Here is a 26,707-nt window from a genome sequence, read left to right as displayed (position 1 = left end):
TAATAATAAAAAAACAATAAAAAATCTAGTCCCTATTTCTTATGTTTTATAGGTTAGAATTTTATAAATTCAAAATATAAAGAATGACTTTTTAGAAAGTATTTGGCACAGTTAAATGTTATTAAAATTTTTCTGCGGTCTCTAAATTTATTATTAAGTCTCTTCAATTTCTGAGGTTATGCTTAATATAACCTAAAAGTTTATAATTTAACCAAATCGTAATAATCTGTAATCGTTTTAAATATTGTATTCGCATATATAAAGTCGAAAAGTTTACTAGAAAGCAAATAAACTGTTTTGTAAAAAAAAACTAAACTGGTCAAAAAAAAACTAGTAGAAATGTAGGTAAACATGCAGCATATTCATCATCTTGAGTTTCTCAAATTAATTTTTAAATAAATTTCTCAACTTCTTCCGCGAACTACTTTGGAAGACTATATTGCATTTTTGAATTGAATTTACAAACAATATCAACTCGCAAATAGCGAACAGCAAATTTAGCACATTAAGCAAAGTTCAACATAAATTAAATTTTGAATAGAAAATTATAAGGAGACTGGGGCAAAAAGTCACAAAACGTATATTTTATTTTTTGACAAGCTACCCGAGCGCCCCAGAAATTTCTAATTAGCGCAATTTTATAGGAAATTTACTACTCTACAACTTTGTGAAAGTCATTTTCCTTTATTTTGTAAAGAAATACATTTATCGAGCTGTTTTCTGAAAGGTAATTTTGTGACCATTCTCAAAAATTCTGGGACAAATAGTACCAGGAATGGGGTATTATCACATTTTGATTCGTTTCATTACGGGCTTCCGTAAATTAAAAAAAAAATATACCTAGATGACATATTTTCATAGGAAAATTATTCCTCTACACCTTTGTAAAACACAAGCCGTACTCACTATGGCGTTGTTATCTCGTAATCTCCGTAATCTGTTATCTTGTTATAATTTTTCATATATAAAATACATTACGAGAACATAACGAGATAACGAGATAACGATATTACAAGATAACAGCGCCATAGTGAGTACGGCTAATGTATTTTATGAATGAAAAATTATAACAAGATAACAGATTACGGAGATTACGAGATAACAACGCCATAGTGAGTACGGCTACAGTTTTCTCTATCTGAACGAAAAAAACGCTTTTCAAGCTATTTAGAAAAAAAACAGACAAGGGATTGCAAATCTGTTGACCAATGCAAACAACAAGCGACGACACATGGTATTGACGTTTCTTTACGCCGTGAGACATCAGAAATTGCTGCGGCTTTTGTTACTTTTTACCCCAAGTGGTCATTTTTAATAAAAGAATTTCTGGAGAAAAGAATCTTTGTAAAATTCTAAAATAGATAGCGGCTTCCAATTCAAAGAATCCAAATCATTTAGGAAATATTCACCAGTGCATCAATTTCGAAAAATAAATGGGTAAAAAAATGATAACTGCTGTAAGGAAAATATTAAAGAAAAATAGGGATAAAAATTGCAATATATTTTTTTTATTTTCTAAATTCCTTGTTCTAATTCTAAGAAACTTACGACATTGTAGAAGGTCTATGGAGGCTATCTATGAAAAAAATTTTAAGCCGCTATTTTTTTTATCTTGGAAGATATTGAATTTTGAAATTTTCGATTTGTGACTTTTTGCCCCAGTTTCTCCTATTATTGTTAATCAAAAATTTAATTCAAATCAATTTGTTAAAAAAAAAATAATGATTTACCAAAATCTAATAGAATAATGGCCCTTAATATACAATTATAAAGTCAGAATTTTTCAAATATCAGAGATTATAATGCCCTAGACACACTTACGACTTAAGCCGAGAGACGACTTAGTGGAAAATAATGGAAATGCACTTTAACTCTTTCGTCTCTTTTGGGACTCTGAGTACCCAAAGCAGCATATGAATGTTCTGTGAAAAACAATGTTTTTTAATTATTCAGAACTGATAAAAATCCAATTCTTATGGATGATTACAAACTATAAGGATGTCCAAATATGAGATATTTTTTGTAGGACCTCAATTAATTCCTGAGCTTAGATATTTTTGATTAAAAAATGATGATATTGGCTTGCAGCATATGCTGCGGTCCGGAAAGAGTTAACCAATATTTCTAATAAATATAATTACGCTAAGCCGTCTCTCGGCTAATCCTCAGATCTGTCAAGGCCCTAAGAATTGAATTATACTCTGTTCTTATTTTTCATCAGCTTCTGCGACAGGCACATTCCTAAAGGATACAGGAGCACTGCCTTACGTAGAAACAGCGTGGTTTACCAGCCTCTCCTATTCGGCCCGTGGCTATCAATGGGCCGAACAGAATGTGCCCGTATACTACGGCCAGGCTCGTACGGCCCTAACGCCGTACTTTGAATTTTCGGTAGATCTGGCCAAAGTGGGCTGGAATGCAGTTAAAAAGGGCGCCAACAGCGCATGCAACTTTGTGCAGGAGAAGTCCCCAGTTGTGGGCAACTTTGTCGACCAGTACATTCCAGGACTGTCACAGAGCGTCGTGGACACTTCACGTAGCACCTGGGGCGCAATATCACGCGTGACTGTTCATTACTACCACGTCGGATGCGACTTCTTCAGGACAAAAGTCTTTGTGTAAGTCTTTAAAAGAATCACTTACAACCCTTATAACATTTTAAATTTTATAAAACCGATTTTTTCCATTGATTAAAATAATACACATCTTCTTTAACTTCAAAAATATATTTAATAAATAAAAGTAAAATATTTGATAAGTCCAGATAGGTTTACGGTACGTATGTTTCTTTGGAGCTAATCATCGGAATTATGAGTTCAATTTAGGAGAAAAAAAGAACCGAGCGGAGCAAATTAATCTCGACGATCGAAAAAAATAAAATTACTTTGTATGGGCTTTACATCAGGCCTTAGTAGTTGAATATTTATTTTGAGAAACTTTCATGGCCCTTATTGTTCTGTAAAGTCTAACACCTTTCTATTTTTATAAATTAATAATAAAATTGCACTTTGTCTACAGAACTTAGGGATTTATGCCTCCGACACACCTTTTAGGCCAGTAAAATTTCATGAAATCAAAATTTGCGTCCCTTTCTTTTTCAAAAGATTTTCATAAGACTATCCTACTCTTTCGACTTCAAATTGGACTCAAGTAAATTTAATTTGGTGTGATGTTCAAAAGAAGAAGAAGAGTGCAAAAGAGTAGGATAGACACATATGCTAACCTTTTAAGAAAGAAAAAGATGTGAATTTCGATTTTATGGAATTTTCCTGATCTAAAAGGCTCCTTATGATAGATTTTACAAGTTTTTTTTAGGGTAATCCAAATATAACCTAAAATTTCCTTTACTAAACAAAAAAATAAGGCATAATACAGTAGACTCTCGCTAATTTGGCTCTTTTAAGATCGGGCTACTTTTTAATTTTTTTATTTAAAAAAATAAAAAAAATCACGTAAGTTTTGGAAATGGAAAATAGGTTTGGCTTCTTGAGATTTTATGATTTTTGCGAAGATTTAGATTCTGGTCGGTTATGGCTCCGGCACACCTTTTAGTTCAGGAAAATTTCATGAAATCAAAATTCACACTGCTTTCTTCCTCACACGTTTTACATTTGTCTATCTCATTCTTGTACACTCCAAATTTGATTGAGCTAAATTCAATTTGTTGAGATAGACATAGGGCAAGTGTGCCAAATTTTGGCATAGTTGAATGCAGGCGCCAAAGTCTCAAGTTTGAAATGTAATATTTTTAACACAAATTGATTTTTTTTAGTCCTTCTTAAGGAGTGTTTCATGAAACCTTGTAGACAGTTTATCGTCTTTGTTTTCTCTAAAATCATTCTTAACTCTTTCGCGTCTTTAGGGTAATGTCATGACTCGGGGAAAAAAGTTTTTTTTGGGTATTTACATTAATTGAAATCTATCTGTTCGTGCACGACATCATAATAGAAGGATGTAAGATTCTTGGCTCATTTTCTCAAGACTCTAGTTAGATTTCAATTAATGTAAATAGCCAAAAAGAAACTTTTTTCCCCGGGTCATATATGACCCTAAAGACGCGAAAGAGTTAATGGCTCCGGCACACCTTTTAGATCAGGAAAATTTCATTCTTTCTCACATGTTTTACATATGACTATCTCATTTTTTCGCATACCAAATTCGATTGAGCTAAATTGAATTTGGTGTGATGTTTAAGAGAAGAAGAAGAGTGCGAGAGAATGAGATAGACATTATGCAAAACATGTGAGAAAGAAAGGGATCCGAAATTCGACTTCATGAAATTTTCTTGATCTAAAAGGTGTGCCTGAGCCATAATACATTTTAAAATGAATAAAAATGTAGACTTAGCTTTGGTGCCCTATTTCGGCCAACTTCATTCTCATAGTTCCTTGCCCTTCGGGAATTCTTCCAATGGCTTTTTCACGTCATCTCGTTTGTCGAAGCTACATTTTTTTATTATCCTTTTGGATTGTATTAATCTCTAGAGCATGTAAAAACTAAAAAGTAATGGAAATTCGAGGAACACAAAAGGTGGCCGAAATTGCAAGCTGGACGGAATTTGGCTCACTTACCCTATGAAATAAGTTTAGAATAGAACGGGATGCGAATTTCGATGTCATGACATTTTCCTGATCTAAATGCCAATAATATTTAATATTTTACTGACTAAATTTAATTTTTTGTGGCGCTGGCACACCTTTCCAATTTAGTGAAAATTGAAAAGGTGGAATTGATTCATATTTTAACCTGTTGCTCTTATAAAGAAAAATTCAGTTGTTTGTTTCTTTCTGTCAAATGAAATTGAAGTTTTGTTTTCAATTTCAATTTTTATTTGACAGATGGGACATCTAGGATTTTTTCTTTGAAAGAAAAAAAAGGTTAAATTTCAATTGACTAAATTCCAGTCAATTGTAAAGCTGTGTGCCCTGTGTTTTCATATTTTTTCAAAAATTTCATATTTTTCAAAAATTTCATATTTTTTCTAAAATTTCAAAAAAGCTGTGTGCCACAAAAAAAACAATTTTTGTTTCTTAACCTCAAATATACCCCATTTTTTAAGGTTAGGTTTAACTTAACCTCACTTAAAATACAATAATACCATTTTTATCCCAATTTGTAATTTTTTAAGTGAAATACATTGAATTGTTTTCTTTTTTCAGGGGTTCCCTATCACCGGAAAACCTTAGCAAAGCCCTATATGAGACTCAAGTTGCGGCTGCCAGATACTACAGTTGGTTCCACGACAAAGTGGATTCGTATGCGAAAATTAAGTGAGAACATCCCTGTGTGTCTTTCATTGTGGGAACATTTTCATTTCACGGGAGCAGGACAACAAGAACAACAAAATTTATTTGAAATTATCTCTAAAAAGGAGCTAAAAAAAAAGGAACACTGAAGGGAGTTCCTTAGGCTCCATTTTCCCAACAATTTTTTGACAAACATTTTTTTTTTAATCATCGATGCTCTAGGATGAATTTATGAAAAACATTTTCCCTTCAAATTCCGTGACTTCATTTTTTTTTGTACAATCTGTAGATTTTTTTTCCCATTTGAGGAAATTTCTCACGGTGGTGGAACCTTTCTTTTTTTCACGGAAAGGATCCATCCTTGGACCGTGTGTGGCATTTTTGTGTGATTGAGAATTTAGGGGAGATTTCGTTGATTGTGAGAAATAGCCATAAAGTAGCTGTATATTATGATTCTTGGGGGAAAATGCATAAGTTTTTTTTTTCTTGTCAGAAAGATGTCTAAATGAAAGAATAAAAAGTCACTTACTTTCATTCCGAGGATTGTGTTTTATTTTCTTTTGTGGTTTGGCCCGGCTCGCTTAGAACACTTCCAGCTGCTCAATTGGGAGCCACTTGGAGCTCTCGAGGGCATCCCAGAGATTCCTGTCACGATCAACAGATTCCCGATTGAGTTTGTCTACGTCCAGGGTGAATTTGTGCTCAACCAGGGACATATCCTCGTCTTCATGGGGCGCCTCGTAAGTGTGATGATGTGTCCAGTCGCTCTGACCAGTAACATGTCCGGTTCCATGGTGAGACATGGCCTGATGGTAGTAGGCTGTGGGATCTGTTCCCTGTTGTTGATCATAGTAACCCTGCCAGGCGTATCCTTGCCAATACGAAGGATCGTAGTACTGGGAGTAATCAGTTGCACTCCCGTAAGCACTCTGCAGGATACTCGTGGCTGAAGGAGCTGCCGGAGTGGCAGAAACTGTCCCAGATCCTTTTGGTTTAGGGACAGCGTTGCATATCTTCAGAGGCCGGCTTCCCAGTCCAATATATCCATTCATCTCATAAAGGGCATTTTTCTGCTCATCCTCCAGCCCAAATCTCACAAATCCATATCCCTTGGAGAAGCCCGAACTGTCCAGAATAACCTTAGCTGTCTTAATCGATGTGTACTTGCTCGAAAATGCCCTGTACAAGTTATAATCATCCACGTCCGAACTCAAATCTCCCACCCAAACTGAGAACTCTCGCTCCATGGCCCCCAATGCCTTGCTCTGGTTACTAGCACTATTCAAACGGAACCGAACTATTGGATTGGTTCCCGGAATGGGCTTCCCATTTAGCTTGTGCATAGCATCCACCGCCTGCTCGTCATTGAGGAAGTTCACGAAGCAGTACCCTGCTGGCTCTCCCGTATACTTATTCCGCATTAGCTTGACTGTCTGAGGATCCTCTCCCATCTTCTGAAAAGCTGCCATGATAAAGTTTTCCGTCATATACGGCTCCAGCTGAAAGGAAAAGTACCAAAAATGAGGTTAGAAACATATTCAGGCAGTTTTCTCCCGAATTCGAGGGCATCTAGACAGAAACTTACACTCCCCATCCAGAGCTGACAGTGCACGACGCTATTCATCCTGATTTTCCTGTATTTCACTCAAAAATCTTCAATTTTGGGGAGAAATTGCGGAGCGAGAAACCGAAGCAAACAAACTTTGCGTCCCTGCTGAAGGTGACTTTAAATTACGCGTAGTTTTATTTAGAGTATAAAATGTGTAATTTAGGGCAGAAGCAGATTGTTCGAAATCGGTCGTTGGAAAAAAATTATTTCTAGCACCTTTTTATTCCTTTCATTAGGAACTTTACAAAAAACAAAACTCCAGTTTTCAAACGACTTTCTTCCACTTCCTCTTTCCGGCAAATCTTCAACCTAGCTGAGCCCTTCTTCTTGAGATCGTTTTACAAAATTCCCCAGTATTTCTCAATCGGGCTGACGTTCGGCTGCACGGTAAAAACTTTCGGCCACAGACCGAAATATTGGAATAAATTTATTTTGGAACAAATATTTTTGAAATAAAATTGTATATATGAAGACGACATTTTAATCCCAAATACATACAAATTTGTCCCAAATTGATATAAAATTGTCCCAAAAATTTGGGTGTCCGTGGACGAGCTAATTTTATAACAAATACCTGCCGATTTTTTTACCATGTGCAGGACGGATTGAATATCTTTCCCGGGTGGATTTCACATAATGGTATGATGCTAGATCAGGCCAAGTGTGTGGACCTCATAAGCAGCCTGAACTACGTACCAATTTGACAGTACCAAATTTCGGAAGGTACACTAAAAAAAAAGTAGTACAAATTGAAATGAAAACAAAGTGGTTTTTCAGCGTTTTAGTGGAAATTACACACAAATTCCATCCTCAGAGCCTCAGTGAATCCTGTACTGACTCCCAGAAACTTAATGAAACTTGTGCTATAGTGAAAATATCGCATTTTATTAAATTTGTGGCTCAGTACAAATTAGCCAGCTGTCAAATTGGTACGAACTTCAGTTTTTTTGGTGCCAAATTTATTTACGGATTTTCAAGTGAATGTGGCCAAGATTCCTCTTCCCCGATATCTCAGGGGGTAGTTTAGCGTCTTCCTGGCCACCCCAGTGATATCTCGCAGTGAATAATTGTGAATTAATTAAAATAGAAGCTCTCAAAAATTTGGTACAAACTTCAGCTTTTTGCTGATACCAAATTTCATTGAAAAAAGCTGAAGTTCGTACCAATTTGACAGCTAGCTAATCTGTACTGAACCACAAAACATCGATAAAATGCTATAGTTTTTTTTACAGCACAAGTCCTATTAAGTTCCTGTGAGTCAATAGAGGATTCAATAAGCTCTGGAGATGCGTTTTCATCGAAAATTACCTTTATTTCTGTTGAAAACTAAGTAATTCCCTCTTCATATCCCATTTTTTTCTCAGTGTATTAACGGTCAAATTTAAAATTTGGTACTTGTCAAATTGGTACGAAGTTCAGCTTGCTGACCTCATAGTCTTCTTGGTAGAGAGGCAGAAGTAGCTCATGGAGGCACGTTAATCCTCTTGGCGGTACAGTATACTGTTCCGACTGTTCCCCTCTTAACTCTTTCGCGTCACACTTTTATTCAGCAGATGAATTCATATAAAATTAAGTTTTTCCTAATGCTTTATGATCAAATATAATAGTTCAGAGAGGAAAAAAAATTTTCCATTGCGTGAAAACCGTGAAAACTCGGAAAAACTCCGGGTTATATATGACCCTGTTGTCCTCAAGGGAAGTGTACATACCATTTTCAAAATCTATATCACGGGCTTTTTAAGAGTTTTTTTTTGCTTTAAGTTATTAATTTGACCAAAACCATGGCAAACTGGATTGTTTTGATGAACACTGTACTCCTGGTGTTCAAGGAATCTTCCTGGTAATCCCTTGAATAGTCACTGTCACAATATTCTGAGTGGTATTTGGCAAAAATAAACTTATCCACATATTTATTCACACACAATACAATTGCACAATATAAGACGTTTGCAGAATACTCAAAAATATTGCAAAATATGTTATAATTCATCAGATATAAGATGAAATGTCCAGGAGCAAGACGTCCCACCTGCATTTCACAAAGAAAAACAATGTCCCAACTACATTTCGCTATAGGTTTGGGACGAAAACACTGTTACCCTTGCCGACAATAAGGTCATATATGACCCGGAAAATTCTACACGCTTTTCTGGAAAATTGAGAGTAGTTTATTAGATCAAAATATGCAATATACAATCTTTGGATATTCTATTTTGTGTTTCTAAAGAACTTTTTGCTGAAAAAAATAAATTAATATAAAAAGATTTGAAAAAGAAAAGTCATTTCACAAAGTTCGAAATTAGTGATTTTTGATCTCAAATATTTTCTTTTCCTGAATATCTGGAGTCTAGAGAAAATTAGCCAAGAATCTTACATCCTTCTTTTATGATGTGCACAAACCGATAGATTTCAATTAATGTAAATAGTCAATAAAAATTGTGTTTTGCCCGGGTCATATATGACCCTAATGACGCGAAAGAGTTAATGTAGATCCAGAGTCAAGAATTTGCAAAAAGTCCAATGCTCAAGGGGTAACTCGGGTAACTCATTTCCATTTTTTCTGACAAGGGTTTCTGGTTTCTCGGGTTTCGCTATGAAAAAAGTGGGTTTCTCGGGTTTCGCGATGCAATTCTTGGGTTTCTCGGGTTTCGCGAACAATTTGACGGACAATTGACGAGGGTTTCTCAATATGAGTTACCCCTTGCCAATGCTAAAGGATAAAGGACCTCAAATCAAAAAAACAAAAATAGAATGTAATGTATCGAAAACGCATTTATTGAATTCATTTTCATTTTCACAAAAATCACGAAAGCGCAATTCTCTTCCTGATTTTCCTGGTATAGGTATTCAAAGAGTTGAAAAGGATATCCATAAAAGCATTTAAATTGGTTTTTTTTTCTTTCACTTTTGAAATGAAATGCAAAGAGATTTTTTTTGTTTAAATGAAACCTACAGTTAGAAAATCTAATTATTTCTCATCATAAATCAATTTGTGTGAAATTTCTAATGATCTCTGCATCATTTGCATAACAAATCTCATCTCACTCTGACTCTCACAATTGTCTCATCCTTAGATCCTTCAAAAATGCACCAGTTTCTCCTCTATTCACTTGGATCGCTGACAAAAGTACATAAACAAAAATAAAGTATCCTGCATTGAGCAGAATAATTAGAATTTACTTACCCAACAAAGGACTTTGAATGACCAGTAATTAGATCCTCATCCTGATTGCCGATCGACTTCTTCACGTACTACAGAAAAAAATCACTCAATAACTTTATCTGAAAACAAGAAAAAAGTTAAAAGGACTCACCATCAAATTCAGCATAATCTCTTCCTCCATTTTGATGATTTGCTTGTTGAGCTCCATCACGCGCGCCATGTCATCCTGCAACTTGAGAAACATGTCCGGCGAATCGTACTTCTCTGGGTCATCCTTGAATACCACCATGCCGTCCTTCTGATTGATTGAGGCGAAAATCTCGCCTGATTTGATCATATTGAGAATATACTCTTCAGCCTCCGATGGACCAGAGAGCTGAACTCGGCTCGCCACATCAGCCAAGGAGAGGGTAAGGAAAGTCTTAGTCAATCGCTGGATGTTTTTCTTGCACAGAGATCTAGCGACCTACGCGAAAGACCAAGAAAGTCTATTAAATAACCTACATGATTAAATCTGGTTCTACTTGTTTGATCTTGAGCATACTTCACGGTATTTGGAACGAAGTGTCGTATCGCAATAAATTTTAACCTAAGCGTATACTTCATGTGAGCAACACATACTCTTTTTAGCGACCATGCAATACTTCGTGAAGTAGAGCAGTACGACTTTAAATTGGAAATGTATCCCATTGAGATGAGATGATTTAGTGAATACAGCCATCCGGCTAGCGCTAAACTTCTTTCATCGCTAGATATCGAATCCCTCTTCTTTATGCACTATGAATAAGATTCCTTAAATATTTCTTCTTATTGTGGAGTTAAATAAAGGAATGCAAGAATAACTCTTTAGCTTTATTCCTGTTCCCACAAGACCTCCAGCTTCTATGGACCATTAACAACATGATTTCCAATTCCTACCTATCTGTCTCTTTCGGAACAGAAAGACATTTTTGGTATTACTTTTCTAAATCAAACTTTCTCATGAATTCAGGGGTTCAAATTGGATCAGAATGGATTCATATCAAAGATCTGTAAACCGATTATGACCCAGTAATAAATCACCCTAAACTGAATGTTCTAACCAAAATTCAAATGTACTGATGCAAAGTTATTTTGAGTAGATGATGAGGTGATATAAAGCGGAAAAGTAATGGTTCAGTAAAAGAATATATGAAATAACCCAAGAAGCAAAATAACTGCCTTATAGAACCAAGTATTAAACAAGTCTTTTAGTGCACTTTTAAAAGACTTAAAGTGAGAATTTTCTGTAGAAATTCCTGTAGGAGCTCTTAAGATCCCAAAGAGTGCGCCACTTTACTTATAGTAATCTCAGTAATGGGACCAAGAACCTTATAAGCAAATAAAAAGATTTATGGCTCTACAGTGCCTTACTTAAGGAATTCTACAAGACTACATTAAGAAAAAATTGTTTCTTGGGAGCTTAATCCCTAGGCATAGCATTTCATCCACTTTATCCCATGAGTTTTGTATCGCTGAACGATTTTAATTGTTATAAATTCCCAGCATAGTGAAATTTTGAGTGACTTTGTCATTGTGGCCCTTTTTATAATCATTTTCACGGTTTCTACAAAATATCTTAACCGAATTTAAGAAATATGATACCGTTCGATAGGCCTTGGAATTCCCTACAAACTGCCTGTATATCAGACACTAAACTTAATAGTTTTTGTGAAAGTTTTAACGATTTTCTTAGCGTTTTCTGAATAATACTAAGTCAAAAAACATAGTTAGTTCTCAGACAACAAGCAAAAGAAAGACCAACCATTCATTTTTATCCAGCAAAAACAAAATAACTGAAACTCTCAAATGGTCCAAAACATGTCATACTGATCAAACTGTAAAAGCCCTTTTTGAAGTGATTTTTAGTTTTCATGTGACGAAGACCCACGGTCACTTATGAATACGATTTTGAGACAAAACCATCAGGACATAACCAGACTAAACAGAAAGCGCGCTACCTTCGGACGACTCAAGCTTCGGAGAATTTAATTTTGTCTCTATGTTCCTTATGGATTTCGCCCATAGCTCTTTTCTGAAAATCTGAGGCGTTGGACTAGCTATTAAAATTTAATATTATTATGGGCTAAATTAATTAATAATACGGTCATTTGCCTAAGGCGAGACAGTTTGAAAAGTTGGACAAGGCAGTGTGGAATGTGAGACACCTCCTTAAAAACTTGATAATAAATCAATTAAATATTTAAATTTTCGATAAAAAGATTATTAAACTTAATTTTATGATTATTTCAGTAGTTAAAAATGCAAAAATGGTTATAAAACAATCAAAGGGTGACTTGCAAAAAGAATTTAAAAAATGTATTGCATGCGTGATATTCATAACTTTGACACGATAGTTGTCATTTTCTCTGTTTCTTATGGAAGTTGCTAGGAAAATATCAAAGTGTTTTGTTTGATTCTTCGGCATAATTTTTGAAATATTGTTCCGCACTGAAAATCGAAGGACATACATTTAAAAAGTGAATAAAAAATATTTGTCAAATATTACATTTAAAAAGGATAGAAAAGTGATTTAATTTCGTGTTGCTTTCAAAACAAGTTTTATGAAATCTTGGACAAGTTGATTTTGTGAATGAATTTGGTGGTTTTGTGCAGTGAAATCATGTTAACAAGAACGACCAAGATCCTTAAGTATCCGGAGAAATAGTTGCAACAGCAGTTAGCAGCTGATAAGGAGAAAATCTCCTGGAAAAGGCTGCAAGGATTTCCAGATTCCGAAGACCACTTTTTCTGACAGAATGGGCAGTAAATATCGCAAAAACTCCTGGAGAAAGACAAATATGAGCCTCTACAAAACTCCCAAAGTAAGTGGAAAAGGATTTGGGCGGATGGGGAATTGATATGTGCTAAAAATTGCATCCGCTTTAAAACTATAACTGCTGGACAGCGCGAGGCGTCTGTGAAATTTACAGAACCTCTTTTTGGTTGGACGTCCAGGAAGTTCTTGTTAATTAGCGTTCCTCAACTGTTACCCGGACATAAAGGAGGGATTAGCATAACCATCAAATGTGCAAGTATACAGAGAAAACCCTCAACATTTGATTATCTACATATTTTGTATGATATTTTGTCATTAATATCACTATGTCCAACTTTCCAAAAGTTTTTGTCCAACTTTCCAAAATTTTGTCCATCTTTTCAAAATGTGTTATTTTTTTAATTTCCGTGAATTTTCGGATTATTCGGTTGGAATATTTAATAACAACTGTTAAGATTCTGTTAAAATATTTGTCAAAGAATCCCATGATACAAAAAGATGGTAAAAAATAATTATTTATTCAGTTTAAAAATGCATTCGAAATTGAGTGTCTCGCTTTCCATCATTCACCCTACATTGAAAAAAAAATTATTTGTATACAAAGCATAAATCTTCCGAAGATAGCGCGCTTTCCCCTTAATTCGAATTTTAGGAGAAAATCGAGAAAATACTCCGTCAAATCATTGCTCTACCTGCCGATTTTACTCGGAGGTTTTTTTAAATTTTAACGGTATATTCTAGTACATTCAGAGAAAATCTGCAGATTCTCGGCAGAATTTCTCCCTAGAAAATCTGCATAACCTCCATTACTTCACAAAAATATTGTTGATTTATGAAGAAACTGTAGAAGTTATAAAGAAAATTGTATGCTCTGCTTAACAAGCATTACCGAGTACACATTTTAGATAAGTAAAAAAACTGCGAGCAAAAATACTAATTTCTTAAAAATCGCCAATCGAATGATACAAAAACACGAAATTTTGGTCGACACTCTGTTTAAAGTTTTCACTTCACTTTTCTCTACTTGTAACACGGCGTCGCAGAATTCTTTATTTTATATAAACACCGTGATATCACAAAAAATAACTCTATTGAATTTTGCAAACTTCAGTGAAAAATTTTTCCATCTCTTCTGACACATCTTGTCTGGAAAGTCTGGAATGTAGAAAAAATCGGCAGAATATCTACAGGAATTCGTCAGAGATTCGTCAGAAAATCTGCCGAATTATTCTGACGAATTTTGTCCCAAGCCCAAATAAAATTCGTAAGAATATCTACAGATATTATCTGCAGATATTCTGTAGAGGTGTAGATTTTCTCTACAGAAATCTTAAAGATATCTGCAGATATTATTTGACGGGACTATTTTTGAACGGAGATTTCCTTGGAGGTTATTTTTTTTAGGTTAGGTCAAACATAACCTCAAATTCTAGAATAATGTTTTACAAATTAAAAAGGCGGGGTATTTTCTTTTAATTAACCCTTTAACGACGAGACACTTTTTACGGACTTAAAATCAACAATAAAAATTAAACTGAGAAACATAATCAATGATAAGTCTTACATCTAACCTTGGAATGGAAAGTCCAACAGAGTCTGATTCAGTGTATTTTTTACCTCTATGAACGATAGGGACAAAAATAGCCCAAAAATTTAAGTAATTTTTCTGACAATACCAATAAATAATATTTTTCGCTTTAATTTAACTATATCTGGGCATTTGAATTTTTAATTTTTACAATAAATTAATAAAAATTAGGTATAATTGCAAACTTGCAATCTGTACCTCGGATCATCACGAATTCAATCAGGTGTCTCACGAAAATTTGATTTTATAAATCAAATCAAAGCTAATGCAGTGCATTCTTGTAAGAGATAATTGGTAAAAAGTAACTAATATTTTTTAAAAAATCATTTGATTTGGAGCAACAATATGGCAATAACCTGACGATCCAAAGAACACTGCCGATCGCTGGTACTCTTCCCTTATAAAAAAATAAATAAAATCATTTATGAATTTGAGAATTGAAAAATTCGCCATTTTTGAGCTTAAATATTTACTGCATAGCAAATAGCTAGAGACTTGCAAAAAATATTCTAGATTCCTTCAACCTTCTACTTTACAATTATGTATACAGACAGACACAAGAAAAAAAAAATAATTTCAGGTAGTCAGGAAAAATTATTTTCTTTATGGGACACCGGTGTTCCAATCGTCCTTAAAGGGTTAAAAGGAGAATGAGATTTACTAACCTGCTGCACTAGGCCCAAGTTGGTGTCATTTCTGTAGGTGTCCCTATATTTATTGATGACATTCCTCATCTCCTCGCTGGATGCTGTACCGTATGCATTGGCCAGTTCGTGGTAGGCGTGACTGAGTGGCTTCATGAAGCGCGCAATCACCTGAGATGAGTACTTTGGGATGGGCATGATCTTCCCATGGAGGATCAGCGAGACCAGGAGGAATTTCTTGTAGGATTCGAGCATGATGTGGGACATGGCGAGAGCTGGCGTCGACACGGCCACCTCGAAGAAGTACAGGGCTCTCTCGTAATTATGCACCGCCGTGTAGATCATTCCTCCGTAGTAATAGTAAAGGAGGAAGTATTTGGCATCATGATTGCTGTCATCTGTTGAGGCAATCGCTGTGATGTCGGTGTCCAGGAATTTAATCACCGGACTAAAGACTTTGGCGCAAAAACTGAGCTGACAGAGATCTGCATGGATGGCAGTCAATTGAGTGTCAAAGAGGCGGATTTTATCAATGGCCTGCGCCAGAATTGGGATGCCCTGAATGCATGGAATTTGGTGTTTCACGAGATAGTCCGTAAACAGATGACACAGTTCCACAACTGAAGAGGACAACAAGGGGCATTTAGTATCAAAGGGGCAAGGATTGGACCCATTCCGAAAGATCTTTAAAAACTTACAGGTTTGTGGGGAAAATCTGATTTGTTCTCCATTGCAGATTGAAATGAATTCTCTAACAAGGCTTATAACACTATCAGCTTCCTCTGGACTTCCCTGAAATGTCCCCAAATACAGCCCAATTTACTTGAATTCTCTCTTTCTATCCTGTCCGGAAAGCCCTCAAACAGAAAAACAGAACTCACCGTCAAGTTGTTGAACTTGGCCACCAAAACATACAAGACACCCAGTGAATGCTGCTGAAAGTCCAGTGTTTCAAGTACATTGTCGAGATAGTTGGTATTTTTAGCTAAAACCACTGCCGTTTGATTGCATGATTCGGCCAATTCGCGGAAATTCCCTAGCAAAAAGGCAACAAAGCAAACAAAATTCCAAAATTGCCAATCAATCCGCAAGATATTTTGAGGTTAGATGAAACTTCTGCACGCCACTAAACTCACCTGAAGCACTCTGTGTGCGTACATTGTTGACAAAATGCTCAAGTGCTGCGGACATTTTGCATTTAAATACAATTTTTAGCGATAGAGAGTCATTTAGGCATGTTTTTTGCCAATTTTATGCACTCACGACAAATATCCCGACACTTCACGCGATGACAACTTACGATATAATCGCAGGTGATTCGATATATCGCTTCTCCTCCGATATTCACCATTTTCGGAGATATTTTCGAAAATAATTCCGGAGGGTTGAATTTTGAAATTTAAATTTGAATAACGAATGGATTCACGTGGAAATCGTGGAAAATTCCAGAGAGTATCATAAAGAGCAAATAATGAAAAAAGTCAAAGGTAATAATCATATTCATTCATAATTCTATTCTTCAAATATATAGATAAAAAAATCTATATTATTCCACTGATTTTGAATTGAATACCGCAGTTTCCGTGGGTCGCATGAGCAGAGATTTTGTGATTAATAGGGGAGACTGGGGCTAAATTTGTCAAATCGGAAATTTTAAAATTCAATATCTTCCAAAAGAAAAGAGACCGAGACTTCAAATTTTTATCATAGATTGCCTTCATGAACCTTAATAAACGTCAAAGATTTTAAGGAATTCGAGCAAGGAGTATAATATAGGGTAAGTGTGCTAAATTCCGGCCAGCTTGCAATTTCGGCCACCTTTTTTGCTCCTCTAATTTCCATGAACATTTAGATTTTACATACTCTAGAGATTATACAATGCAAAAGAATAACAAAAAAATGTAGCTTCGACAAACGAGATGACATGAAAAAGATATTGGAAGAATTCCCTACGGGCAAGGAACTATGAGAATGAAGGTGGCCGAAATAGGCCACCAAAGCTATGCCTATATTTTTATTCATTTTAAAATGTATTAAGAATGATTTTAGAGTAAAAAAGACGGTAAACTCTTTACAAGGTTCCAAGCAACACTCTTTAAAAAGAAAGAATAAAAAAATCTATTTGAATTTAAAATATTACATTTTAAATTTAAGAGTTTGACGCTTGCATGCAACTGTGCCGAAATTTGGCACACTTACCCTAAGGACAAATAAAACAAGTTATTCCGCCCACTAATAATTTTCTCACTTTGAGAAGGGAAGTAACTTACGAATTGCTAATTAGAACAATAAAAAAAAACACAAATAAATTTGTCCCTTAAAATGTGAATTTATTATTGTACTGAAATTGTAGTGGGAGGCTTTCAGGTTTCGCACGCTCTGGCTTCGAACACTCCATATTTTTCCCATGTTCCTTTAATGAATCTGTCGTATTTTTTCAGGAAAAATATGATATAAAACTATCTCTTAAAATATATTGCCAATAGATCAGACAAATATCGATATCAGAGTGTGTGCAAAGCCTGGAAGCCTTACTTAACTCTTTCGTCTCCCTTGGTACTCTGGGTACCCATGGAAAAAAGATTTTCTTTGGACTATTTAGAATAAATAAAAACCCGATTCTTGTGGATGATTACAAATTATAAGGATGTCCAAATCTACGATAGTTTTCGCAAGACTTCAATTAACTCTTGAGTTAAGATATTTTAGGTCAAAAATTGTGAATTTTCGAATTTCCACTTACTTGCAGTTGCGACTTTTTTCATATTCCTAGACCAGAATAAGGAAAAACCTCTCGGTCTCGGGCCAAAAAGTATGATAACTAATAATTATAAGCCTTTTTCAAAATTAAGCTTTCAAATTAAGTTTTCCTCAAATATTTTTAGCGTCTTTCAGAGTTGTTTTATTTTCTAATTTTTCAATTCAAAGCTGAAGATGTAGTGATCAATTTCTGTAATTATTATCGTTAGATTTGAAGATGAATTGAGTTTAATCTTTAAATCTTTTTAAATTTTTTTCATAGCCATAATGTGCTTCTTAGATTTTTGTAAGAATCCACAAAGTTTCCCTGAACAAAATCCTCCAAAAAAAATCACTTTTATAGCCTGAATCTCGTTCTGAAGATCCTCAGAATGCACATTTTAAGGAAGAAGAGGACTCTGTGATCAAGTTTCTATCCTCCCCAAGTCTGTCGGATGTTATCCCGGTTTTCTCTCCCATCAACTCATCGATCCTCATCGAAAATTTTGTCGGTATTACACCGATTTTTCGATTTAATTTTACTATACTTTTACGGGTTTCTCGATGAACTGTTGACAAGAAATGCGAAGTGCGTGTGAAAACCGCGAGAGGCGTTAGTTGCTCTTGACATTTCGAGCTGAAAAGGTGCATTCTGTGTTGCTCCGTGTTTTCCACCAATTTTCATGGTAAGTTTTTCATTTTCATTCAAATAAACTAGTGGAATATGTTAGCCAAAGATTCTAGATGTGTTTCATAAAGCTGTTTTCATTGTGTAGTTGTTTTCTTTTTCAATTTCGCGAGAAAAAAATACTTTGTGCAATTTTCGAGTGCTCGCCATCTTTAATTTTTCACTTGTCAATTTATTTTCTCGTGAATTTCACGATAATTCTGTGATTTAATAATTCCCTAATGCATTATTTATATAAATAGAGTTATTGTGTATTCATCTAGACAAGTTTTAGACATTTTTTTCCTAATTTATAATTTAATTTAGGACATTTTGTACACTTCCAGAAAATCATCATCAAAGTCCGGAAAAAAGGTGGAAGGTGTTTCCAGGAGGGTCTTATCTGTCACTTCAAGGGACTCACGGAGCAAGCCCCATCTCAACTTAAAGATTCCAGGAGAGAACATCATCTCAGAATTCTAAGCTCACACAACACACCTTCACACATGTACACATTGTGTTGTTAATAAATCAATTTGAATTGAAATAATGTATTTTCCTAATAATTTTGGGGGCGTGGGGAATGAAATATATGTGTAGACAGGCTACTAAAAGTCTCAGCAGATTTTCAGACGTCGTGTCTGCCTTTAATCGCAAGAGACAGACGCATAAAATCTGCAGACATATCTGCCGATTTTTAGAACAGCGTCGTGTTGCACTTCGCGAACAAACGTCGGCAGATAATATGAGGACGGTCGGCATATTATCTGCCGACGCGCCGATTAAATCTGCCGATTTCGTGACGAAATCAGCAGACTATTTTTGATGGGCTCTTCCTCGGAGCACTGTGTATGAGAATAATGAACTTGGGCTGCATTTTCAACTGCCGACATGATTTTCTGGTTAATGATGTAAATCGAAATCTCGGAGATCAAATAAGTATCTTCGGTCAGGAGTTGAAGATTTTTAATGTATAAGGGCCCATTTATAGCTATGTAATACAATTTTGAACTTGGAATACAACGTAGAAATTGTATTACAATTTTGAACTTGGAATACAACGTAGAAATTGTATCACAATTTTGAACTTGGAATACAACGTAGAAATTGTATTACAATTTTGAACTTGGAATACAACGTAGAAATTGTATTACATCGTAGAAGTTGGAATACAACTTTCATAATATCATGTCAGTGGATTCCCTATCTCCTCTCTAGGAAATCCCAGATCCTCTGGGATTTTCTTGCATATTATGCCCAAGACTCTTCAGATACCTTCCGTGGTCAGAGGATTTCTGGAGCTTCCTCCAAGAAATCCTAGATCTTTTGGGATTTTCTTGCATATTATGCCCAAGACTCTTCAGATACCTTCCGTGGTCAGAGGATTTCTGGAGCTTCCTCCAAGAAATCCCAGATCTTTTGGGATTTTCTTGCATATTATGCCCAAGACTCTTCAGATACCTTCCGTGGTCAGAGGATTTCTGGAGCTTCCTCCAAGAAATCCCAGATCTTTTGGGATTTTCTTGCATATTATGCCCAAGACTCTTCAGATACCTTCCGTGGTCAGAGGATTTCTGGAGCTTCCTCCAAGAAATCCTAGATCTTTTGGGATTTTCTTGCATATTATGCCCAAGACTCTTCAGATACCTTCCGTGGTCAGAGGATTTCTGGAGCTTCCTCCAAGAAATCCCAGATCTTTTGGGATTTTCTTGCATATTATGCCCAAGACTCTTCAGATACCTTCCGTGGTCAGAGGATTTCTGGAGCTTCCTCCAAGAAATCCTAGATATTTTGGGATTTTCTTGCATATTATGCCCAAGACTCTTCAGATACCTTCCGTGGTCAGAGGATTTCTGGAGCTTCCTCCAAGAAATCCCAGATCTTTTGGGATTTTCTTGCATATTATGCCCAAGACTCTTCAGATACCTTCCGTGGTCAGAGGATTTCTGGAGCTTCCTCCAAGAAATCCCAGATCTTTTGGGATTTTCTTGCATATTATGCCCAAGACTCTTCAGATACCTTCCGTGGTCAGAGGAGTCCTGGAGCTTTCTCCAGGAAATCCCAGATCTTTTGGGATTTTCTTGCATATTATGCCCAAGACTCTTCAGATACCTTCCGTGGTCAGAGGATTTCTGGAGCTTCCTCCAAGAAATCCTAGATATTTTGGGATTTTCTTGCATATTATGCCCAAGACTCTTCAGATACCTTCCGTGGTCAGAGGATTTCTGGAGCTTCCTCCAAGAAATCCCAGATCTTTTGGGATTTTCTTGCATATTATGCCCAAGACTCTTCAGATACCTTCCGTGGTCAGAGGATTTCTGGAGCTTCCTCCAAGAAATCCCAGATCTTTTGGGATTTTCTTGCATATTATGCCCAAGACTCTTCAGATACCTTCCGTGGTCAGAGGAGTCCTGGAGCTTTCTCCAGGAAATCCCAGATCTTTTGGGATTTTCTTGCATATTATGCCCAAGACTCTTCAGATACCTTCCGTGGTCAGAGGATTTCTGGAGCTTCCTCCAAGAAATCCCAGATCTTTTGGGATTTTCTTGCATATTATGCCCAAGACTCTTCAGATACCTTCCGTGGTCAGAGGATTTCTGGAGCTTCCTCCAAGAAATCCCAGATCTTTTGGGATTTTCTTGCATATTATGCCCAAGACTCTTCAGATACCTTCCGTGGTCAGAGGAGTCCTGGAGCTTCCTCCAAGAAATCCCAGATCTTTTGGGATTTTCTTGCATATTATGCCCAAGACTCTTCAGATACCTTCCGTGGTCAGAGGATTTCTGGAGCTTCCTCCAAGAAATCCTAGATATTTTGGGATTTTCTTGCATATTATGCCCAAGACTCTTCAGATACCTTCCGTGGTCAGAGGATTTCTGGAGCTTCCTCCAAGAAATCCCAGATCTTTTGGGATTTTCTTGCATATTATGCCCAAGACTCTTCAGATACCTTCCGTGGTCAGAGGATTTCTGGAGCTTCCTCCAAGAAATCCCAGATCTTTTGGGATTTTCTTGCATATTATGCCCAAGACTCTTCAGATACCTTCCGTGGTCAGAGGAGTCCTGGAGCTTTCTCCAGGAAATCCCAGATCTTTTGGGATTTTCTTGGATATTATGCCCAAGACTCTTCAGATACCTTCCGTGGTCAGAGGATTTCTGGAGCTTCCTCCAAGAAATCCCAGATCTTTTGGGATTTTCTTGCATATTATGCCCAAGACTCTTCAGATACCTTCCGTGGTCAGAGGATTTCTGGAGCTTCCTCCAAGAAATCCTAGATCTTTTGGGATTTTCTTGCATATTATGCCCAAGACTCTTCAGATACCTTCCGTGGTCAGAGGATTTCTGGAGCTTCCTCCAAGAAATCCCAGATCTTTTGGGATTTTCTTGCATATTATGCCCAAGACTCTTCAGATACCTTCTGTGGTCAGAGGATTCCTGGAGCTTTCTCCAGGAAATCCCAGATCTTTTGGGATTTTCTTGCATATTATCCCCAAGACTCTTCAGATACCTTCCGTGGTCAGAGGATTTCTGGAGCTTCCTCCAAGAAATCCCAGATCTTTTGGGATTTTCTTGCATATTATGCCCAAGACTCTTCAGATACCTTCTGTGGTCAGAGGATTTCTGGAGCTTTCTCCAGGAAATCCCAGATCTTTTGGGATTTTCTTGCATATTATGCCCAAGACTCTTCAGATACCTTCCGTGGTCAGAGGATTTCTGGAGCTTTCTCCAGGAAATCCCAGATCTTTTGGGATTTTCTTGCATATTATGCCCAAGACTCTTCAGATACCTTCCGTGGTCAGAGGATTTCTGGAGCTTCCTCCAAGAAATCCCAGATCTTTTGGGATTTTCTTGCATATTATGCCCAAGACTCTTCGGATACCTTCCGTGGTCAGAGGATTCCTGGAGCTTCCTCCAAGAAATCCCAGATCTCTTGTGATTTTCTTGCATATTATGCCCAAGACTCTTCAGATACCTTCTGTGGTCAGAGGATTCCTGGAGCTTTCTCCAGGAAATCCCAGATCTTTTGGGATTTTCTTGCATATCATGCCCAAGACTCTTCAGATACCTTCTGTGGTCAGAGGATTCCTGGAGCTTTCTCCAGGAAATCCCAGATCTTTTGGGATTTTCTTGCATATTATGCCCAAGACTCTTCAGATACCTTCTGTGGTCAGAGGATTCCCGGAGCTTCCTCCAGGAAATCCCAGATCTTTTGGGATTTTCTTGCATATTATGCCCAAGACTCTTCAGATACCTTCTGTGGTCAGAGGATTCCTGGAGCTTCCTCCAGGAAATACCAGATCTTTTGGGATTTTCTTGCATATTATGCCCGAGACTCTTCAGATCCCTTCTGTGGTCAGAGGATTCCTGGAGTTTCCTCCAGCAAATCTCAGATCTTCTGAGATTTTCTTGCATATTATGCCCAAGACTCTTCAGATACCTTCCGTGGTCAGAGGATTCCTGGAGCTTCCTACAGAAATCCCAGATCTTTTGGGATTGCTTTTCTCTTCCAATTTTCCTCATTTCCAAGTGAAATTTTGCACATCTCAAGCTTGAAGGAGGCTCTAAACAGATGTAAAGTTTAAGGTCCCTATCTCTCATAGTTTCCGAGATAATCGACTTTAAAGATTTTCTGACACTTGTATGCATTTCTCGCCCAATTTTCCTCATTTCCAAGTGAAATTTTGCACATCTCAAGCTTGAAAGAGGTTCTAAACAGATGTGAAGTTTGAGGTCCCTATCTCTTATAGTTTCCGAGATAATCGACTTTAAATATTTCCAGACACTTGCATGCATTTCTCGCCCAATTCTCCTCATTTCCAAGTGAAATTTTGCACATCTCAAGCCTGAAGGAGGCTCTAAACAGATGTAAAGTTTGAGGTCCCTATCTCTCATAGTTTCCGGGATAATCGACTTTAAAGATTTTCTGACACTTGTATGCATTTCTCTTCCAATTTTCCTCATTTCCAAGTGAAATTTTGCACATCTCAAGCTTGAAAGAGGTTCTAAACAGATGTGAAGTTTGAGGTCCCTATCTCTTATAGTTTCCGAGATAATCGACTTTAAAGATTTCCAGACACTTGCATGCATTTCTCGCCCAATTCTCCTCATTTCCAAGTGAAATTTTGCACATCTCAAGCCTGAAGGAGGCTCTAAACAGATGTAAAGTTTGAGGTCCCTATCTCTCATAGTTTCCGGGATAATCGACTTTAAAGATTTTCTGACACTTGTATGCATTTCTCTTCCAATTTTCCTCATTTCCAAGTGAAATTTTGCACATCTCAAGCTTGAAAGAGGTTCTAAACAGATGTGAAGTTTGAGGTCCCTATCTCTCATAGTTTCCGGGATAATCGACTTTAAAGATTTTCTGACACTTGTATGCATTTCTCTTCCAATTTTCCTCATTTCCAAGTGAAATTTTGCACATCTCAAGCTTGAAAGAGGTTCTAAACAGATGTGAAGTTTGAGGTCCCTATCTCTTATAGTTTCCGAGATAATCGACTTTAAATATTTCCAGACACTTGCATGCATTTCTCGCCCAATTTTCCTCATTTCCAAGTGAAATTTTGCACATCTCAAGCTTGAAGGAGGCTCTAAATAGATGTAAAGTTTGAGGTCCCTATCTCTCATAGTTTCCGGGATAATCGACTTTAAAGATTTTCTGACACTTGTATGCATTTCTCTTCCAATTTTCCTCATTTCCAAGTGAAATTTTGCACATCTCAAGCTTGAAAGAGGTTCTAAACAGATGTGAAGTTTGAGGTCCCTATCTCTTATAGTTTCCGAGATAATCGACATTAAAGATTTCCAGACACTTGCATGCATTTCTCGCCCAATTCTCCTCATTTCCAAGTGAAATTTTGCACATCTCAAGCCTGAAGGAGGCTCTAAACAGATGTAAAGTTTAAGGTCCCTATCTCTCATAGTTTCCGAGATAATCGACTTTAAAGATTTTCTGACACTTGTATGCATTTCTCGCCCAATTTTCCTCATTTCCAAGTGAAATTTTGCACATCTCAAGCCTGAAGGAGGCTCTAAACAGATGTAAAGTTTGAGGTCCCTATCTCTTATAGTTTCCGAGATAATCGACTTTAAATATTTCCAGACACTTGCATGCATTTCTCGCCCAATTCTCCTCATTTCCAAGTGAAATTTTGCACATCTCAAGCCTGAAGGAGGCTCTAAACAGATGTAAAGTTTGAGGTCCCTATCTCTCATAGTTTCCGAGATAATCGACTTTAAAGATTTTCTGACACTTGTATGCATTTCTCGCCCAATTTTCCTCATTTCCAAGTGAAATTTTGCACATCTCAAGCTTGAAGGAGGCTCTAAATAGATGTAAAGTTTGAGGTCCCTATCTCTCATAGTTTCCGGGATAATCGACTTTAAAGATTTTCTGACACTTGTATGCATTTCTCGCCCAATTTTCCTCATTTCCAAGTGAAATTTTGCACATCTCAAGCTTGAAAGAGGTTCTAAACAGATGTGAAGTTTGAGGTCCCTATCTCTTATAGTTTCCGAGATAATCGACTTTAAAGATTTCCAGACACTTGCATGCATTTCTCGCCCAATTCTCCTCATTTCCAAGTGAAATTTTGCACATCTCAAGCCTGAAGGAGGCTCTAAACAGATGTAAAGTTTGAGGTCCCTATCTCTCATAGTTTCCGAGATAATCGACTTTAAAGATTTTCTGACACTTGTATGCATTTCTCGCCCAATTTTCCTCATTTCCAAGTGAAATTTTGCACATCTCAAGCTTGAAGGAGGCTCTAAATAGATGTAAAGTTTGAGGTCCCTATCTCTCATAGTTTCCGGGATAATCGACTTTAAAGATTTTCTGACACTTGTATGCATTTCTCTTCCAATTTTCCTCATTTCCAAGTGAAATTTTGCACATCTCAAGCTTGAAAGAGGTTCTAAACAGATGTGAAGTTTGAGGTCCCTATCTCTTATAGTTTCCGAGATAATCGACTTTAAAGATTTCCAGACACTTGCATGCATTTCTCGCCCAATTCTCCTCATTTCCAAGTGAAATTTTGCACATCTCAAGCCTGAAGGAGGCTCTAAACAGATGTAAAGTTTAAGGTCCCTATCTCTCATAGTTTCCGAGATAATCGACTTTAAAGATTTTCTGACACTTGTATGCATTTCTCGCCCAATTTTCCTCATTTCCAAGTGAAATTTTGCACATCTCAAGCCTGAAGGAGGCTCTAAACAGATGTAAAGTTTGAGGTCCCTATCTCTCATAGTTTCCGAGATAATCGACTTTAAAGATTTTCTGACACTTGTATGCATTTCTCGCCCAATTTTCCTCATTTCCAAGTGAAATTTTGCACATCTCAAGCTTGAAGGAGGCTCTAAATAGATGTAAAGTTTGAGGTCCCTATCTCTCATAGTTTCCGGGATAATCGACTTTAAAGATTTTCTGACACTTGTATGCATTTCTCTTCCAATTTTCCTCATTTCCAAGTGAAATTTTGCACATCTCAAGCTTGAAAGAGGTTCTAAACAGATGTGAAGTTTGAGGTCCCTATCTCTTATAGTTTCCGAGATAATCGACTTTAAAGATTTCCAGACACTTGCATGCATTTCTCTTCCAATTTTCCTCATTTCCAAGTGAAATTTTGCACATCTCAAGCCTGAAGGAGGCTCTAAACAGATGTAAAGTTTAAGGTCCCTATCTCTCATAGTTTCCGAGATAATCGACTTTAAAGATTTTCTGACACTTGTATGCATTTCTCGCCCAATTTTCCTCATTTCCAAGTGAAATTTTGCACATCTCAAGCTTGAAGGAGGCTCTAAATAGATGTAAATTTTGAGGTCCCTATCTCTCATAGTTTCCGGGATAATCGACTTTAAAGATTTTCTGACACTTGTATGCATTTCTCTTCCAATTTTCCTCATTTCCAAGTGAAATTTTGCACATCTCAAGCTTGAAAGAGGTTCTAAACAGATGTGAAGTTTGAGGTCCCTATCTCTTATAGTTTCCGAGATAATCGACTTTAAAGATTTCCAGACACTTGCATGCATTTCTCGCCCAATTCTCCTCATTTCCAAGTGAAATTTTGCACATCTCAAGCCTGAAGGAGGCTCTAAACAGATGTAAAGTTTAAGGTCCCTATCTCTCATAGTTTCCGAGATAATCGACTTTAAAGATTTTCTGACACTTGTATGCATTTCTCGCCCAATTTTCCTCATTTCCAAGTGAAATTTTGCACATCTCAAGCTTGAAGGAGGCTCTAAATAGATGTAAAGTT

At 36.6% G+C, this 26,707-nt stretch overlaps 3 protein-coding genes and 1 long non-coding RNA gene across 4 annotated transcripts; 2 read left to right on the top strand and 2 right to left on the bottom strand.

The window, feature by feature from the left end:
- Nucleotides 1-2,221: 2,221 nt before the first annotated feature.
- LOC129809055 (transmembrane protein 214-A-like) lies at nt 2,222-5,786 on the top strand (the record flags this gene model as incomplete). Its single annotated transcript, XM_055858912.1, is given in 2 exon segments — nt 2,222-2,618; nt 5,160-5,786. Coding segments are annotated over 2 exon segments (512 nt in total), but the record flags the coding sequence as incomplete, so codon positions are not given.
- On the bottom strand, nt 5,776-6,974 carry LOC129809054 (tRNA selenocysteine 1-associated protein 1-like). Its single transcript, XM_055858911.1, has 2 exons — nt 6,832-6,974; nt 5,776-6,745 (listed from the first exon to the last, which is right to left on the bottom strand). The coding sequence occupies exons 1-2, from the start codon at nt 6,868-6,870 to the stop codon at nt 5,828-5,830; spliced, it is 957 nt and encodes a 318-aa protein (XP_055714886.1). The 5' UTR covers nt 6,871-6,974; the 3' UTR covers nt 5,776-5,827.
- Nucleotides 6,975-9,609: 2,635 nt separating this feature from the next.
- On the bottom strand, nt 9,610-16,358 carry LOC129809056 (COP9 signalosome complex subunit 3-like). The gene is made up of 7 exons (XM_055858913.1): nt 16,184-16,358; nt 15,929-16,083; nt 15,746-15,839; nt 15,069-15,667; nt 10,170-10,484; nt 10,040-10,107; nt 9,610-9,973 (listed from the first exon to the last, which is right to left on the bottom strand). Exons 1-7 carry the CDS (start codon nt 16,236-16,238, stop codon nt 9,958-9,960), a joined length of 1,302 nt encoding a protein of 433 aa, XP_055714888.1. The 5' UTR covers nt 16,239-16,358; the 3' UTR covers nt 9,610-9,957.
- Nucleotides 16,359-18,269: 1,911 nt separating this feature from the next.
- LOC129809058 (uncharacterized) lies at nt 18,270-19,000 on the top strand. The gene is made up of 2 exons (XR_008752535.1): nt 18,270-18,472; nt 18,801-19,000. It is a non-coding gene; the product is annotated as an uncharacterized LOC129809058 (long non-coding RNA).
- Nucleotides 19,001-26,707: the final 7,707 nt, after the last annotated feature.

Source organism: Phlebotomus papatasi, unplaced genomic scaffold (assembly GCF_024763615.1).
Source record: "Phlebotomus papatasi isolate M1 unplaced genomic scaffold, Ppap_2.1 HiC_scaffold_286, whole genome shotgun sequence".
Lineage (NCBI taxonomy): Eukaryota > Metazoa > Arthropoda > Insecta > Diptera > Psychodidae > Phlebotomus > Phlebotomus papatasi.
The sequence above is the reverse complement of the archived record's forward strand: the minus strand, read 5'-3'. Positions and strand labels throughout refer to the sequence as shown.